This window comes from Achroia grisella, unplaced genomic scaffold (genome assembly GCF_030625045.1).
Source record: "Achroia grisella isolate CSIRO2021 unplaced genomic scaffold, CSIRO_AGI_Agris_v1 utg1186, whole genome shotgun sequence".
Taxonomy (NCBI): domain Eukaryota; kingdom Metazoa; phylum Arthropoda; class Insecta; order Lepidoptera; family Pyralidae; genus Achroia; species Achroia grisella.
In genome coordinates this window covers 4,314,689-4,330,056 of record NW_026712592.1, presented here as the reverse complement: position 1 = coordinate 4,330,056, position 15,368 = coordinate 4,314,689, and the positions used below count along the sequence as shown (strand labels likewise).

General features: G+C 30.0%; 1 protein-coding gene across 6 annotated transcripts in view; it reads left to right on the top strand.

Annotated features, from left to right (window-relative positions):
- LOC131854481 (fasciclin-3) overlaps nt 1–15,012 on the top strand; it is a 129,524-nt gene extending 114,512 nt beyond the window's left edge. Inside the window, exons 10-15 of one of the 6 annotated variants that reach the window (XM_059205607.1) lie at nt 225–266; nt 1,424–1,537; nt 11,765–11,804; nt 12,201–12,254; nt 13,855–13,990; nt 14,395–15,012. In XM_059205607.1, coding sequence (XP_059061590.1) covers nt 225–266; nt 1,424–1,537; nt 11,765–11,804; nt 12,201–12,254; nt 13,855–13,990; nt 14,395–14,535 — 527 coding nt within the window. In that variant the 3' untranslated portion in view covers nt 14,536–15,012. Of the gene's footprint in view, nt 1–224; nt 267–1,423; nt 1,538–5,840; nt 8,310–11,764; nt 11,805–12,200; nt 12,255–13,851; nt 13,991–14,394 lie in introns of those variants that run through there. The other 5 variants (XM_059205606.1, XM_059205608.1, XM_059205610.1 and 2 more) reach the window with 5 other exon arrangements.
- The last annotated feature ends 356 nt before the right edge of the window (nt 15,013–15,368 follow it).

Genomic DNA, 15,368 nt, shown 5'->3' with positions numbered 1-15,368 from the left:
CTATGAAATATTTGTCAATTATTAGCTTTAATCATTTACTAGACAATTTATTTTAATATAAAAATTTGAGCATAAACAGTTACAAATGTCACATTTAATGGAAGTTTACGGTAGAAGTAACTTAACAAACATAAACTTTCCGATTTCTTGATAAAATGCTCGAAGATGAGCAGCTATCAATAAAATATCATCATTAAATTTTAATAAGTTCGTATTTCCAACAGCGCGCAAAGCGAAGTCGTCATTTCTGATAATCGATGTCTATGGTAAGAGAGAATGATAATAGAAGCTCGGATATTGTAATATTTGAAAAGAATGCTCTTTTTCGCATTATTAAAAAATGATATGTGTATTTATGAAAACGTATTTTGCGAATGCAGTTTATTTGTTTTGTAGGATGCCTATATTAATTATTTATTTCATACGCATAGATAATTAAGTATTGTAGATGACAAAATACTCGTCAGCATGAATAACTTTCTGTATTTTTTTTAGTAATTTGATATATGTTATTTAACAAACGCATGCTACGTTTTTTTAATTGAATAGATATTTTAGTAAATCTGAACGGTTTCATTATTGGGCATGGTAAATTATGCGAAATGTGTAATGGAACGTTATTACTGTGTTATTTATTATTATGATTTTGGCATTGTACATGATGAAAACGACTAGTTAAATGGTCATAATGTATATGATTAAAAAAAAGTATAGCTGTTTAAGTAAGAAGTTAAATTCAAATAATCGTAATAACGCGATGCAGTATCTGGCTTGTTAATTGATGTCTTATTGATGTAGATATTTAAATAATAATAAGAGAAGTACTTATGTAGACATAAAATAATTATGGATGATAATAGAATGATGCACCCGCCTGCGCTACGCTGGCAGGACACCAGTGGAGGATGATAAAATTAGCACAAAGTCAGGCCAGTAAGCCCATCTTGTTAAATTGCAATTTACCACTATGATTTCCAGGGGGAATCGGAGGTCAAGCTGACATGCTACATTGTTAGCAATTGAGTTATTAGTCCACACTCAAGCCTGTAAAGTAGGTAGCTGGTGTGAAGTAGAAGGAGGTGGTATTCCGGGGTCAAAAACCGTTACTTCAATATTGTCAATGGGTCAATAGAATATTGATATAAACGATAAATATATTAATACGATTCTAGATAGATTTAAGATAAATCTGTATTATGTTAATGTGATGAACGCGAATGAGTGTGTGCCTGTTTTTTACTTTTTCATTACTATATAGATCAAGAGATTATTAGGCTGCATTAAATCTTTTTAGCTTTTACATTTTTAAGAAAGATATTATAAGCCAATTGTCTTCAGTAATATTCTCATATTACAACGACGGTATTACTGTTTACACCGTGATAATTAATACAAATAAAATAATACGATTGTCTATGTACAGGTGTGGAACTAGAAACGGGTGCAATAGTGGGCATCGTGATAGCAGTCCTCGTGCTTCTCATCGCTGTATCGCTGGTGGTGTTCGCCAAGGCAACCGACAGATGGTGCTTTGCAGGTTAGTGTTTCTTTTCTTTGTAGATGACGTCATTACGGTTTCAAAACCGTGCACCTCAAGGCAGACTTTTTATACGATTTTTCTTCCAGGACATTCTTAATTCTTATATCTGTTACTTCATTTATTTGCGGGATCGCGGATTCCTTTTGTTTATTTCATATTTTCGTGATGGTAATTTACCAAAATAAAGTTAATCGAATCCCACAAACGAATTATGAAAAGACAATAATTATGAGAAAAAAAATATTAATCAGGCAAATTTCATTCTTCTTTATAATATAATATTACAAAAAAAGTCTGCCTCGTTCGTTGTGAAAATATGGCGGTCTTATCAAAATATGATAATTAGTTCATTATCATGTCCCGTTTATTGAGTTGTGAATGAAATTATCCTTTTTTCTCTCTAAATTAAATCGACAATTTTTATTATATTCAGACGATGTGGCACGGAAGGCAAAGGATTAAATTTTAATGTAATGTACGGTATAACAAAGTAAAGGATATAACATGCTAATATAAAACAGTATCATAAGTTTCTATAAATTTAATCATTCGTGAGGTACGACAGTAAAATTACTTGGTACGGAGCATAGCACCAGTCCTCGGGAACATGTTTAAAATATCGTCACCATAGCCAATTCTAGGTTCCACAATTTTCATATTCTATAGTTTATAAGTTTTCATTAGCCGAGTCTACTGTTTACTTCCCATTCCAAGTCGCATAAAAACTTTTTCCAAAACTATGAATCTCCAAAAAACATGAATTAAAACAATTTCACTACTTTTTTATACCGTATAAATCAATTATATAACTGTGTTGTTTATGTAATCTTTTTTTTATTTTTGGAAAGTTTTTCGATTTAATCATAAGTCAATATAATACCATGGTTTCTCAATACAGGCATCTTACTTAGTTCCACATATTTTATTGTCAATAAAAAAATATAGACAAATACTTTAATTTAATTTTCTCCTGCCATATCGTTCTGAATGCCATAAGTGTCTTATCGACAGTTTATTCTAAATGACTTTTATATAATCTGTAGAGACAATTAATGTAATTATCTTACTTGGTGGCTAAGTTTTATATGACTCGCCTGAATAGGTAGTGACACCTTTTCTTAAATATGTTTGCAGTGAATCTGTAATGCATATTTCAGTCTGAAAGTTATAATAACCAGTGTAGTTTGCGACATAAAGAATGCCGTCTTAGCTTTCGGGGCTCGTTAACTCTACCTATATGATGAACACTATAGGTAGCATAGTATGTTATATATATGTATACATATTATGTAATTACACTGGTTATCAAATAAAAAAAAACACTTTAGTCCTTTATCATAGTGACATTATTAATAATTCCAAACATTACATTAAGAAAAGTTATTATGAAAAGCTAAAAAAGTGTTTTCATGGTACCTAGTGAGTTGTATGAAACTACCATCATTACCTATTTATAACTAGCTCAAAAGAAAACAGTCGATAATTTACTTTTTGCATTTCATTGCTTTACATATGTACATGCTTTGATTATATGAAATAGGCATGCAATATACCCTTCATAGTTGAGAATAATATTAATAAACATAATTTCTCACAGGCTCACAGGCCTTTGGTCGATAGGTAAAGAAAAAGTACATTTTTTAAATCACATGAGGCTTGCACTACTTTAAAGGCATAGCCTCGGATTTTAGCAAAAATGTTTGGCTGATGTAGTTTTAGTATATACCTGGCAATGAATATAACAACGATGTTTGTAATGTCCTTTTTGCTTGTAATTTTTGTGTAGTGTTTTTGTTAATATTATAAAATTATGTAATGTCAGTTGTGCCGTATAGCAATATATTAAGCGATCAAAATTATTTAAATTAAACGGAATGCATGAATAATAATATAAGTGGCCGATTAGGCGCATGCGTTATTTTTTCCTATCTCTGTCGCATTTCCTCTGTCTCTCTATAACAGCATGAAACCACCATTGAACACGACATTGTCATCTTTTTGCATGATTTTTCATTAATCAATTCGTTTTATTATTGGAAAATGAATGTTAGGGATCTATGTCTTATATCTGGATATTATACATTATTATATAATTATTACATATTTTTAGTAAACTAGATGGTGTTGGTGTTTTAATAAATATGTAACCATGAGTTCTGTGTAACATATAAAATTGTGGTTAATAAAATATTTGATAGAAAATTAATATTCACAATAAACTTATTGTACACACTTAAATAGATGATACACTTAACATAATTATTCATTGTTATGGTGTTGGTTGACATAGTATGTATTTATTAACATCACCTCAAAGACCTCACATGTAGAGAAAATAACAGTTAATGTGTTGTAACATTTTTAGTAACCAATAAACAATAAAATATACTAGCTACTACTACTAGCAGTTATATAAACTAAAATAAAAAATAACAATACACGTATAGAAACTAAATAAATGAGTATTTTTGCGTTGTGTAAAATTAAATTAATTAGTTGCATTCCATGCGTCAGGGCAGACAATCACATTGAAAACAAATGTTAAATTGAATTTCCATAATCATTCATTAATATTACATCAAATATATACAATATAAATAAAGATGCATATATGCGTTGTGAATACAAAGATTATAACGATACCATTGCGCAATAGACACTCACAAATTATACTTTGCGTAAATGGAGTCCCAAGTTCAAATGTCGGTCAGAACAATTTAGTAATTGAACTTTTCTGAATTTGCTCGCGTGTTTTAAGCATTTTGTACGCTGTTATTGTTTGTTTTCGTAATACAGGACACCCCAGTTTGTAAACTAACTTAATAGTGTTTACATAGCAATTATGTTTAAAAAAATATAAATTGCAGTCCCATATTTTTGTCTACGCAAATCCATTGTTCTCTTCCCGTGAGAATTGTTAATAGATATAGATAGCTCAATGGTAGCATATATAATGGCTTCTTATTACTGAACCAATATATAAAATCTTCGCGCCTATAATCATTCAGCAATATTTCACATTTTTAATTATTGAATAAGGATATTTACAAAGGAGGATATTTACAAAGGCGCTTCTAAATGAAGGGGATAAATAATTTATTTAGCATTGAAAAGCAATATTATTCTACTAATATATGTATAGCCATTACGTTCGCATCCATCCATATATTTATATACATTTTTATATATTCTATAAAAAGTTGATCAAATTGTACAATATTGAAAGCAATAAGACTTAAATTCAACAAGAAGGATTTCTCTTCATAATTAAGCCTCAAGAATCTCCAGATGTTAACCTAGACATAATTGGGAAAAGATATTTAGTTTACCCTTCATTTATAGGTGTCTTTGTGAATAAGTAATCAATAATTGAAAATGTAAACTGTTGCTAGATGATAGCTTCTAAGCGAGAACAAAACGGACTAATGCCCTAATTGTTTCAGTAAGTATAGCTCGTTTTGTATATTTATGAGAATGCTCTGGAGCGAAACAGAGGTCGTAGTATAATACAAAACTTTAAATATAATCTATATTATTGCTAATGATGCCCGATGATGATACTTCTTTAACGAGTTTACAGTATTTTAGATGTATTTTATTTACGATAATCAAAGGATAAAATATTTACATAACGTGAAAATAAAATTTAAATTGTTTCCTCGAGTCGTTTGATTTCCTTCTTACAAACCTTAACGAACAAAACAGACAAGCAGGCAGAGATTAGCATTCTCGTGATTTTATTATATGTAAAGATAAATGTAATAATGATAAAGATGTTAAAAACAATGCCAATATAAGAAATGAAGTAAAGAGGAATTTTATATTCATTAATGCATGCGTAGAAATTTACGCAGAGTTCTTTTTGTTGTTAATTAATTGTTATTCTATTTTGTCATTCCTATTTAACAACTTATTATATTGGCAAAGAAACAAAATAAATAATAGAAAATTATTTCGGGAAAACTAATGGGTAATATTATACTCAGAGCTAATTAGATCCACGCCGATCGTAACCAAACCCTTTATAAATAAAAAAAATTTTGTACTAAATGGAAAATAGCTTTTGTTTTGCTATTTAAATAAGTATTCATTGGTAGAAAAACTAAATAAGCTCTCAGTTTTCAACAAATCAAAAATAGGCTTCGCTAAAAATCACAGCACATTTTAAAATATATACACATTAATAGTAAATGCAAAATCACTAATCACAATTTCAATAACAAGCTTACCACGCGCTAAATGCAAAGACGTATAAAATGAGGCACACAACTTGATCGCTTAATGTGTTGGTATGTGGCAGGACGGTCTCACCGCACCGACATACCTGATGGAGCGGACTCCGAAGCTCCTCTGCCCCCACACGATGACGTCAAGGGCTCGGAAAACCCCTCCCATGACCACGGAGAGTACATCAGCAATGGAAACACAAAATACCCAGAGAAAAAGCCGGATACAGCGGTATAAATTATTATATGTAAGTTGTGAGCTGTCACTCGTGGAAGTCGCAAAACATTTATTTAAGTTACACTTGTCACTTATCACGGACATACTGTTTACTACTTATTATAATTATATTTAAAATATTTTAAGACAAATATCAGTAATCGGAATATGAGTACATGTTTAACAGAACGAAATGAAAATATTTACAATACCTATATATACATTGTATCGAGTGACAGCGTTAAAATAACACTTTATTTTGAGATTGTACTGAAAATTTTAATTGAAAAGAGTAGAACTAAAAAGTTAAAATATATAACCAGTTACAAAAAAGGAAATATTAGACATTTGTTTACATGAATTATTAGATATATTTATTAGTCTTTTCAATTAAAATTTTAATTTTATTAGTTTGTATAGTGCCAGATAAGCTTCATATATTGTTACTTAATATAAAATTCTTTATGTAGCAACGAATCTACGAAGACCATTTTATAATTAAGATTTTTTATAAAAGATATTACTTATAAAATATAGCACTATAATTTTAATAGACAAATTGGATATTATATTAGAGATTTTATAGTTAACGGCCATTTCTTTTAGATGTTTAGTAACTGTTTATATTATGTAATATTTTGACGTCTAATGAAATTACATTGTTTTCTGAATATGACAAAAATACAATAATATGTAAGTTTAATATAATTCATTGTCTAATTTTTACTCGGTTGTACTTAGAATATTTAAGGGTGGTCCCATCTGTTTCGATTCCGTTACTAAAAATGATGTCACCTGCAGTACCAATAAAAGTTGGGTTTGAAAACAACGGTCCGAATCACAGATGGGCACTTCGCCCTTAATGAAGTCAGTGAGAATAGAAATCTCAGATGGAAAATTACTTTTTGTGTAGAAAACGAGTTCTAAAACAAAGTATAAAGCCTTGACATTATAAATTTTACTGTATAAACTGACGATGGCACTCAGAAATAAAAAATATTATAACGTTACGTAATTAGCTAAAAAGACATACTGCATTTACACATCTTAAACGAAATCAGTGATTCAGTTAACAGTTGTGAAAAGATATAGTTTAAAGAATTATTTACTTTTATTTTTGACAAACTATTAACATCTCTGTTATAATTTTACGATCAAGATATATAAAAAGATCAAATAATCAATGAAATTATGAATATTGCCATAATTTATTGATATTTGTACAACAAAGTTAACATATTACAAGCCTTGACGAAAACAGCTGTGTGCAACGATTCATTGTTCATAGCAGTAATACCATAAATCTCTCAGCTGGCGAATTAAGTTTATATTGATAATTATATAAACTTTCGCGCCAACTTATATATTACTAAAAGTTGCAGGTTACGTTAAGTAGTGTTTATCTATATTGGAAAAATAAAATGTAGTGCTATCGTCATTTAATGCTTATGATAAATATAAACAATACTTAAGGTACAATTATATATTTTTTTAAGTTTTCCCACGTAATGATCTCAAGCAACAATAGGTGTATTCCCCAAGTGTTCCTGACCATCAATTAGAGTCTGTAATTACAAAACAATGTGTTAAAGTATCTAAACATAGGCTTGGATATTATCGTGGATCGCGTCTTTACATAGTTATTGTACGTTTAAAGTAACTCGGCTGTATTAATAGAAATCTCAAATTATAAAATATGCTCTTTAGATGTAATAAATACTCTGAATTATTATCATATATATTTCCGATATGTATTGGAATTGTTCGTATATAATTGTAAATTTTATAAGCCGTCTTGATTACCCAATGTAAATGTAAGGAATGTAAGCATATTACATATAAAACCAAGTGTATTATTTTTATTAACTATTAGCTTTTTGTAATAAGCGCTTTTAATATAACTTGATTATTAGCACGCCACGATATCTGAGATATTACCATCACTGAACAGTAAATTGGATCATCAATGGAGGAATAATATAATATATAATACTATTACTACTACTACTACTACATAATTCTACCATTTAATAACATTTAAACGTTATTTGGTAACGTGAATAACTGAATATTCATACAGCCGTATAATTATAAATTTATTTCTCTAATCTAAATAATAACATTATAATGGTAAACTACGAAGTCGTGGCATGTTAAGGTAAATTATGATCTATCACATTCAACCTTAGGTCATGCAATGTATTTTTTTATAAAACATAGGCACAAACATTTAACGAACGAATAAAGTACAGACTTTTTTGTGTTTCTAATTTGTATATAGGTACATACCTGCATGATATGATTTTATTTTTACACATTTTTTTTAGTCCCAGTTAAGTTAAGTTATCCTTGTCCTTGATTTTAACGATTCGAATGGAAATCGTCGCGTAGAAGAGATTTATCGAATTGTTTTTATAGACAACAAATGATAAAAATGGAACATAATATCATCAAATTGGCTATAATGGATTCGTTAATGATTTATATCCTGTATATCCTAACTGTTCTAAATGAACGAAAGTGTATGCATTTGGGTGCGCTTTTGTTAACGAAATGATAATATTAATTAGTTCTAGTTCTAAATTCAAAACACGTAAAATATGTGAATGAATAAATATTTTATCTTTTTAATGCATTTATCTTAGTAGTGAATAACATTTATATTAATTTCTGAAAGCGTTTCCGTCTTTCCATTCTTCTTGTGTACCTATTTATGTGCAGATTAGATCAACATAATAAAAGTCGAGAACATTTATTAATTTTCGAATAAAATAAAATGACTGATACTTCATTAGAACATCCAATAAAATAGATTGACTTTAGGCTAGATTTAAGTTTTTACCGAGTATTAATTCTTTTAGAAGTATATTTAAGCTTTTTTTTATTCTCTTATTGCTGACCGAAATATTTGAATCACAAAACTTGCATATTAAAATTATGATAAATCCGTTAAATGCAGTGGTATATAAATGCAGGTTCATATTGTTGTGCTACTAGGTTCGATTAAAAGAAAAACTATCTATATGTCTGTATTACCATAAGCTGACATGGGATTTTGGTCCTTAAATAACATTACCTAAAGCAAAATATTTAATAGCCCAAACTCTAATATTATATAACCAACGAGAAAAGTAATCTGAATTGGCCTAACAGTGAACCGAACTCTGTATTTTTGGGCAAATGACACTCTACGACTCTAGGTTATCGTGGATTCTGAACTATTCACTGGGTTATCCAAACAATAAGAGGACTGTTCGATATTGTCCAATAAGAAACTCTATTACTATTACGTATTACTATTATGATTGTTTGAATCATAATTTCGTCTATATTTCAGTTAGTTATTTAGTTATTACATGTGTTCGTACCACCACGTTTATATTTTTATATTTCTTTGTATATAAAATGCTTCTCACTTTAGTTTTATAGATATATATTTAAAATATAAGCTACAATATAAATGTAAAACGAAACATCCAGTTGTTTCATGACTCACTTTTTTGTAAAAATATTTTTAGTTTATTTTCATTTTAGATGTAAGTCACCAAAATTGTGATTTTTTTTTAGTATATCGTATGAAATAGGTATGCAGCGTATTATTTTTGTACCAATCTTAGTTTTAAGTATATACCACGCCCTCAATTTTTATAGGTATTCCGAATTTGGATGTCAATTAAGATAAAAATATTCAATGTTTGAAAACACTGCCATTTTGCACTTCGCCAAATTAATGCTTTTATAAATTAAGCTTACCATTTTATTTAGTGTCAAGCATTTTTTCTAATATTATGTAACATGTCATAAGAGAGACATATAAATATTTAGCCATAATTATCAATCGCTTATAATCTTAATACATTAAGGTTATTTTAAATTAGTTTCTATTTAGACATGTTATATAACAGTTGTTCAAAGTTTTTATGAGAATCAAAAGTTCGTATAAGTCTTGATAATAATCAATTAAGTATTTGATGTTTATGGAACACTACGTTACTCGGAAATAAATGTAATTAAACATAAAGTATTTATTAAATAAGAGATAAATTGTTTTATTTTGTATGTTTTTTTAAACACTGATGTTGTGTACTACCTTCAATTAGTTTCTAAACTAAAAGTAAGTCTGAAAAAAAAATCCAACTAGAATACGTATTCATGACACTAAAAATTACTTTACGAAAGAAAATGAAAAACTGAAAGTAAGATCTGAAGAAAGTGGTCATGTTATACATTTTTCCATTTTACTTCTTCGGATAAATAATATGGAGCCATGAAATTGAACAATACAATATTTCACATAAAATCGACTAGTAGAATAGTAAGATACGACTATACTATATATATACTATACTACTAATATGTATATTGCTACTATTGCTCTACATTTAGAAATTATTTCGTACTCTTCATTATAAAATTCATTAATCATACTTTTACGTTGGATCGGGATGGGTTTCTAATTGGTTTGGGGCAGAAATTGTAGTGGCCATAACGTGTAATAGTTTTTAATTATGATTTACTGCATCCGCCTTCACTATCGATACACGAAGCTACCAGTGGAGGATGAGCATGAAGTAAGGTCAGCCCATCGTGACGAATTCACTACGAATAAACCACGATAGTCTCCAGGGTCCATATAAGTATAGGGAGGGCCCTATACTTATATGCGTGGAGGTCGAGATACTAGTCCACAATATTAATAATCCCCTGCCCAAAATAATATTGATATTATTATGTTCACTACCATAATACAGGATCTCTCAGTTAGGCCGAACGCGAACACTAAACGAATGTCATAAGATAGAACCTTCCAGTATTGTGGACTAACTGCTAACTTGTGCTGTTACATTACTGTATAATATAAATATAGTATATTGGATTTTATGATCCCTTACCATTATTACATTACTGATATCATAAATAAGAAAGAATGTTTGTTTGTTGCTACTTCTTAACGTCTTAATAGCTTTATCAATCTACATTATTTTCGCGTACCCACTGGACTTCATTTTAGTAATATTTACGTGCCTCCCATGGCGAAATATTGCAAATCAACCAACCATTATTTTGACAACAACTTATACTTTACCAATAGTTAAAAAAAAATCATTCAATGAATAGGCTGGCTTACTGGGGTCATTCAAGTTATCCTCGCCACATCAACCATGTCGAAGGTGTAAATATGAAACATGGTGTAACATGAAAGTTTGTTTGTTACCACTTCACACTTAATGCCTTAACCAAGCATCTAGAAACGCTATGTGTATTTATAAATTTAAAAGAATGGAACTTGGTGGAAGCGTCTTTTCATGGAAGTCGCAGAAAGGCGTCATAAAACGCACTGATAATAAGTAATGTAATTCTAATTGCTATACATAAATGAATAACAATTGACACCTCGCAATAATTGTAAAGTACCTACTTATTCATACAGTTGTAAATATAAGAAAGGAGTCGCACAATGCTACTTATGGTCGATAGGCATCTCTACTAGACAGGCATTCTTTGGATGAAGAGGGATAAATTGATAGTGTGGTCTATGATTGCAGATAACACCATAATATATTATGTGTACTAAAGTAGCAGTCGTGACCCTCTTACCGCAGTGACCACAATTAATTGCGACACTACCAAATTCACTAGAAGTCTGGACACGCCGCCGACGGAGTATATATAATTTTATTTGCATTTTTTTTAAATGGGCCATGATATTTGTTTATACAATTTATAATATGAATTAGTAATAAACACATTTGTATTTTTTATATTTTTATCTTATTTCAGATAGCAGAGCTCGTGATCACACGAAGAGTTCCGGAGAATCGTACGTATCTATTTTAGACTTCATATTAATAACATACATAATAACAATTTACAATGAAATCGGTAATAATTCTTTCTGGCACCTGCAATTTAGGTATTCAATAGTAATTTTCAGAATTTATTAAATACCATTCATTTAACATAGTTTTAAATATTTCACTTTTTAATTTGTTGCAAATTTTGTAAGCGTGATGTTTATAATTTTTTTATGCATATACATATCTATATGTAACACAAAACATTTAATTTCAACTTTTTACTTAGCTAAAACATTTACAATATTACCTAATTAATTGTAAAATAAGTAATGATTATTTTGGTATTTAACGTCCTCCCCGTATTTGTTTTGCTGTGTTAATCTAAATCCTTAAGCTTATGTAAATAACGCCTTTTTAAGGACGCCCGCTGGGGATGTGCTTTTAGAAGCGGGGCTGCCTGTTCCTTCTAGAACGTACGTGTCTAACTCTTTTTGCCTGTCATGCTTAGCTTTTGCACGGTATTAAAAGATGTCGCACAATACGTAATGCTAACTACACCTTTAAGATAAATTTTCTTCGCTTTATTCGTTTTATACAATCAAATTATGATTTTAAACCCTTTAAAACAACAAGCCAAGGAAACAGCATGCACTCAGCTTAGGTCGGAATCTTTGTTCTTTTGTTTTTTCTTTGTCTTTTGCTAAATAATTACTATATTATACCTAATAATAACAAAATTTATACTTAACTAGAACTAACTTTTTACACAATATTGGTGCACTGCTTTAGAATAAATATAAAATATTAATCGAATTACTAATAAGAATTATAAACAAAACCGAATTTTGAGGTAATAATTGTAAAAATAAATATATTTGTTTCTTTATTGTCTCCATGCGAGTTAAAACCGCAGTTGGGAATAGAAAGAACGAAGAATTCTTTTCCCTTTTTATTTGTTGTTGTGAAAATATTAAATTATAATAATGATTTAATATAGTCAGTAGGTACGTTAAATTATCTTATCTGTGGTGTCAGTAACAGCTGCTTTTTATCCCCTTTAATAATTTATTATTGTCACGTAAATGAAGTTCCGACTAAAAGTAATAAATGCTAGTGCGATCTATTTGGTCAATAACTGTAGGCACACTGGCAAACACCGGCCTTTATACTTTTACATATTTTTTAAAATAGATTTCATTCACCGCAGAGCAGTATAATTATTGTTTACTACATGTTGGTGTTGTGATGTGATTCTATACCTACGTAATAGTATTTCTTACTGAACATACTGTCATTAGGAACAAGTATTTATATGAGATATATGATAATCGATAAACATATTATTCACATATTTGAAGAGTGATTCTATTATCCTACAAGTATATTTTTAGGTTTCAAACCTACTTTTCTCTGTAGGTATAAATTTCATATTTTTCCTTTCGATTATTTTATGCACACACAATACATCAATGTTTTATTATCATCTCGTAATGAATTTATTCATGAAAAGACGCCAGATTGTATCTAGCGCCACCCTTCCGTTCACACATAAGTTAATAGTATGTTGCTAAATGTTTTTTCATGTTTTGAGTCTTCTACCTTTTACTCTATATTTATTTGTTTACAAATTTACTGTTTACAAATAAATAGTAAAAAAAAAGTTACAAAGTACATTTGCTAAACTTAACACCTTGCTGTATGTTCAGCCATTCTACCATGGTACAGACAAAGTTTACAAGCGGTGCAAATATGATAAATGAGAAACAACTTGCCATAAAATATATACAAATATCTAAATATAATATTTATGATTGACGGTTACGGTACATAGTCTAACGGATTGGCCCACCGCCTTGATTGAGGGTCGCGGTTACAATTTATCGCACGATTCATAAGTTTACCTGTTTGTATTGGTGTGGGTATTTTCTATGTATAACATGTATGTACTCCCATTTTTAGTACCTATAACACAAGCTATTTACTTGGGGCTAGATGGCGGTGCTTGGAATGTCTTGGGTTATTATTATTGTATATATAAACGATATACATAATATGTCGATATGTGGTTAGTAGCGACACGGAGAGTGCAGTGGGAGGCCGAGAGAGGTCGCGGCTGGCCGGGCTCAGTGCGAGAGTGAGGGCCGCACTACCTCGAGCGAAGGACAAGGTGCAGGCCACTGAGAGTCACGCTACTGAAACTGAGGAGAAGGTTAGTTTGGCTGCTGAAATAGGTAGACCCAATGACATTTGACATCTTAGTCTATTAGATAATATATATATTTGTATCCTACGTGGCAGGGGACGAGACAACCGCCGTCTGTCGGACTAATATTTGTTTTGACATGGGTGTTAACTTGGGATAGTCAATCATAAATTTTGCTTGTTATATAGTAATTTAGATAAATAAATTCCATTTCAATTTAATTAGATATCATATATGGAGGAATTATATTTAAAGAATATATTTATAGTAGGTAATATAAATAAAATGTGAAACAAAACGAGTAGTGACTTTTTTGCCTGTCCAAGAAAAGAAATGTTATCTTTCATTCAAGAAAATGAAAAGTGAAAGAAGTATACGTGCAATAAATAATTAACTTCATTTGTTTCCAGCCCCTCTCAGAAGACAAGAAAGGCGTGGTTTACGCAGAACTGGCTCTAGGAGACCAGCCGTCTACTGAAAAGCCACCACCACCTTCAGCGGAGTACGCTGAAATAGTATATACTGACCAGCCTAAGGAAACCAAGGAGTAACTACCAAGGAGAACACGTATGGTATTGATAGCAGAATAAAATCGTGTACAAAATGGAAATGTGGCCCGCAATAGGTCGCATGATATTTATATTGTTTTTCCTATCCTATTAGGTATCCTAAAATTAGGAAATTATTTCTGTATAAAATTTACAAACCACAAAACCAGCACCTAATTGTTCCTGCTGCTATACTTTCATAAATTTCTATTCTGTGTTAAATAATAGATACAATTTATTTTTTATTGAGGGATGTGCGCAATTGTCCGGTGCTAAGACCTGTAGCACTGCGACTTGCATAGAACTATTGTGCTCGGCCTTTTTAAAAATTGGCTACCTATGTTTTAATATAACAAACAAGATTTTTTTTTTATTTTTAGCTAAGAAGCTAGTTATATAAATAATAATAAATTATTAATATTTTAAGTTCTCTAAAAAAAGAATAGGTAAGTTGTCAAAATTCAAAGCTATTTAATCTATTAAAAAAACAATCTAAATGTCAGTGTTGCATACCATTCTGTAGACGGTTTTACGTACAGTATCAAGCAAATCGTGATGGAATGCTTGAGATAAATTCTTCTTAACGAGCGAAATGACTCATGAAATTTGTATTGTTTATGCCGTCAGGACTTTTCTAATTGTTTTGGAATAATTCACATTAAAAACAACGCGATTAATTTACTTGCAACAATTAATATGAGCCGGACAAATAAATAAATGGCGGCAACAGCATATTAGTGAAAAACGAAGTGGAAATCCTTAAAAATATCATCTAGCACATATTTTACACATATATATACATTAAGCCGAATAAGTCGGTAATTATGTGTAAAATT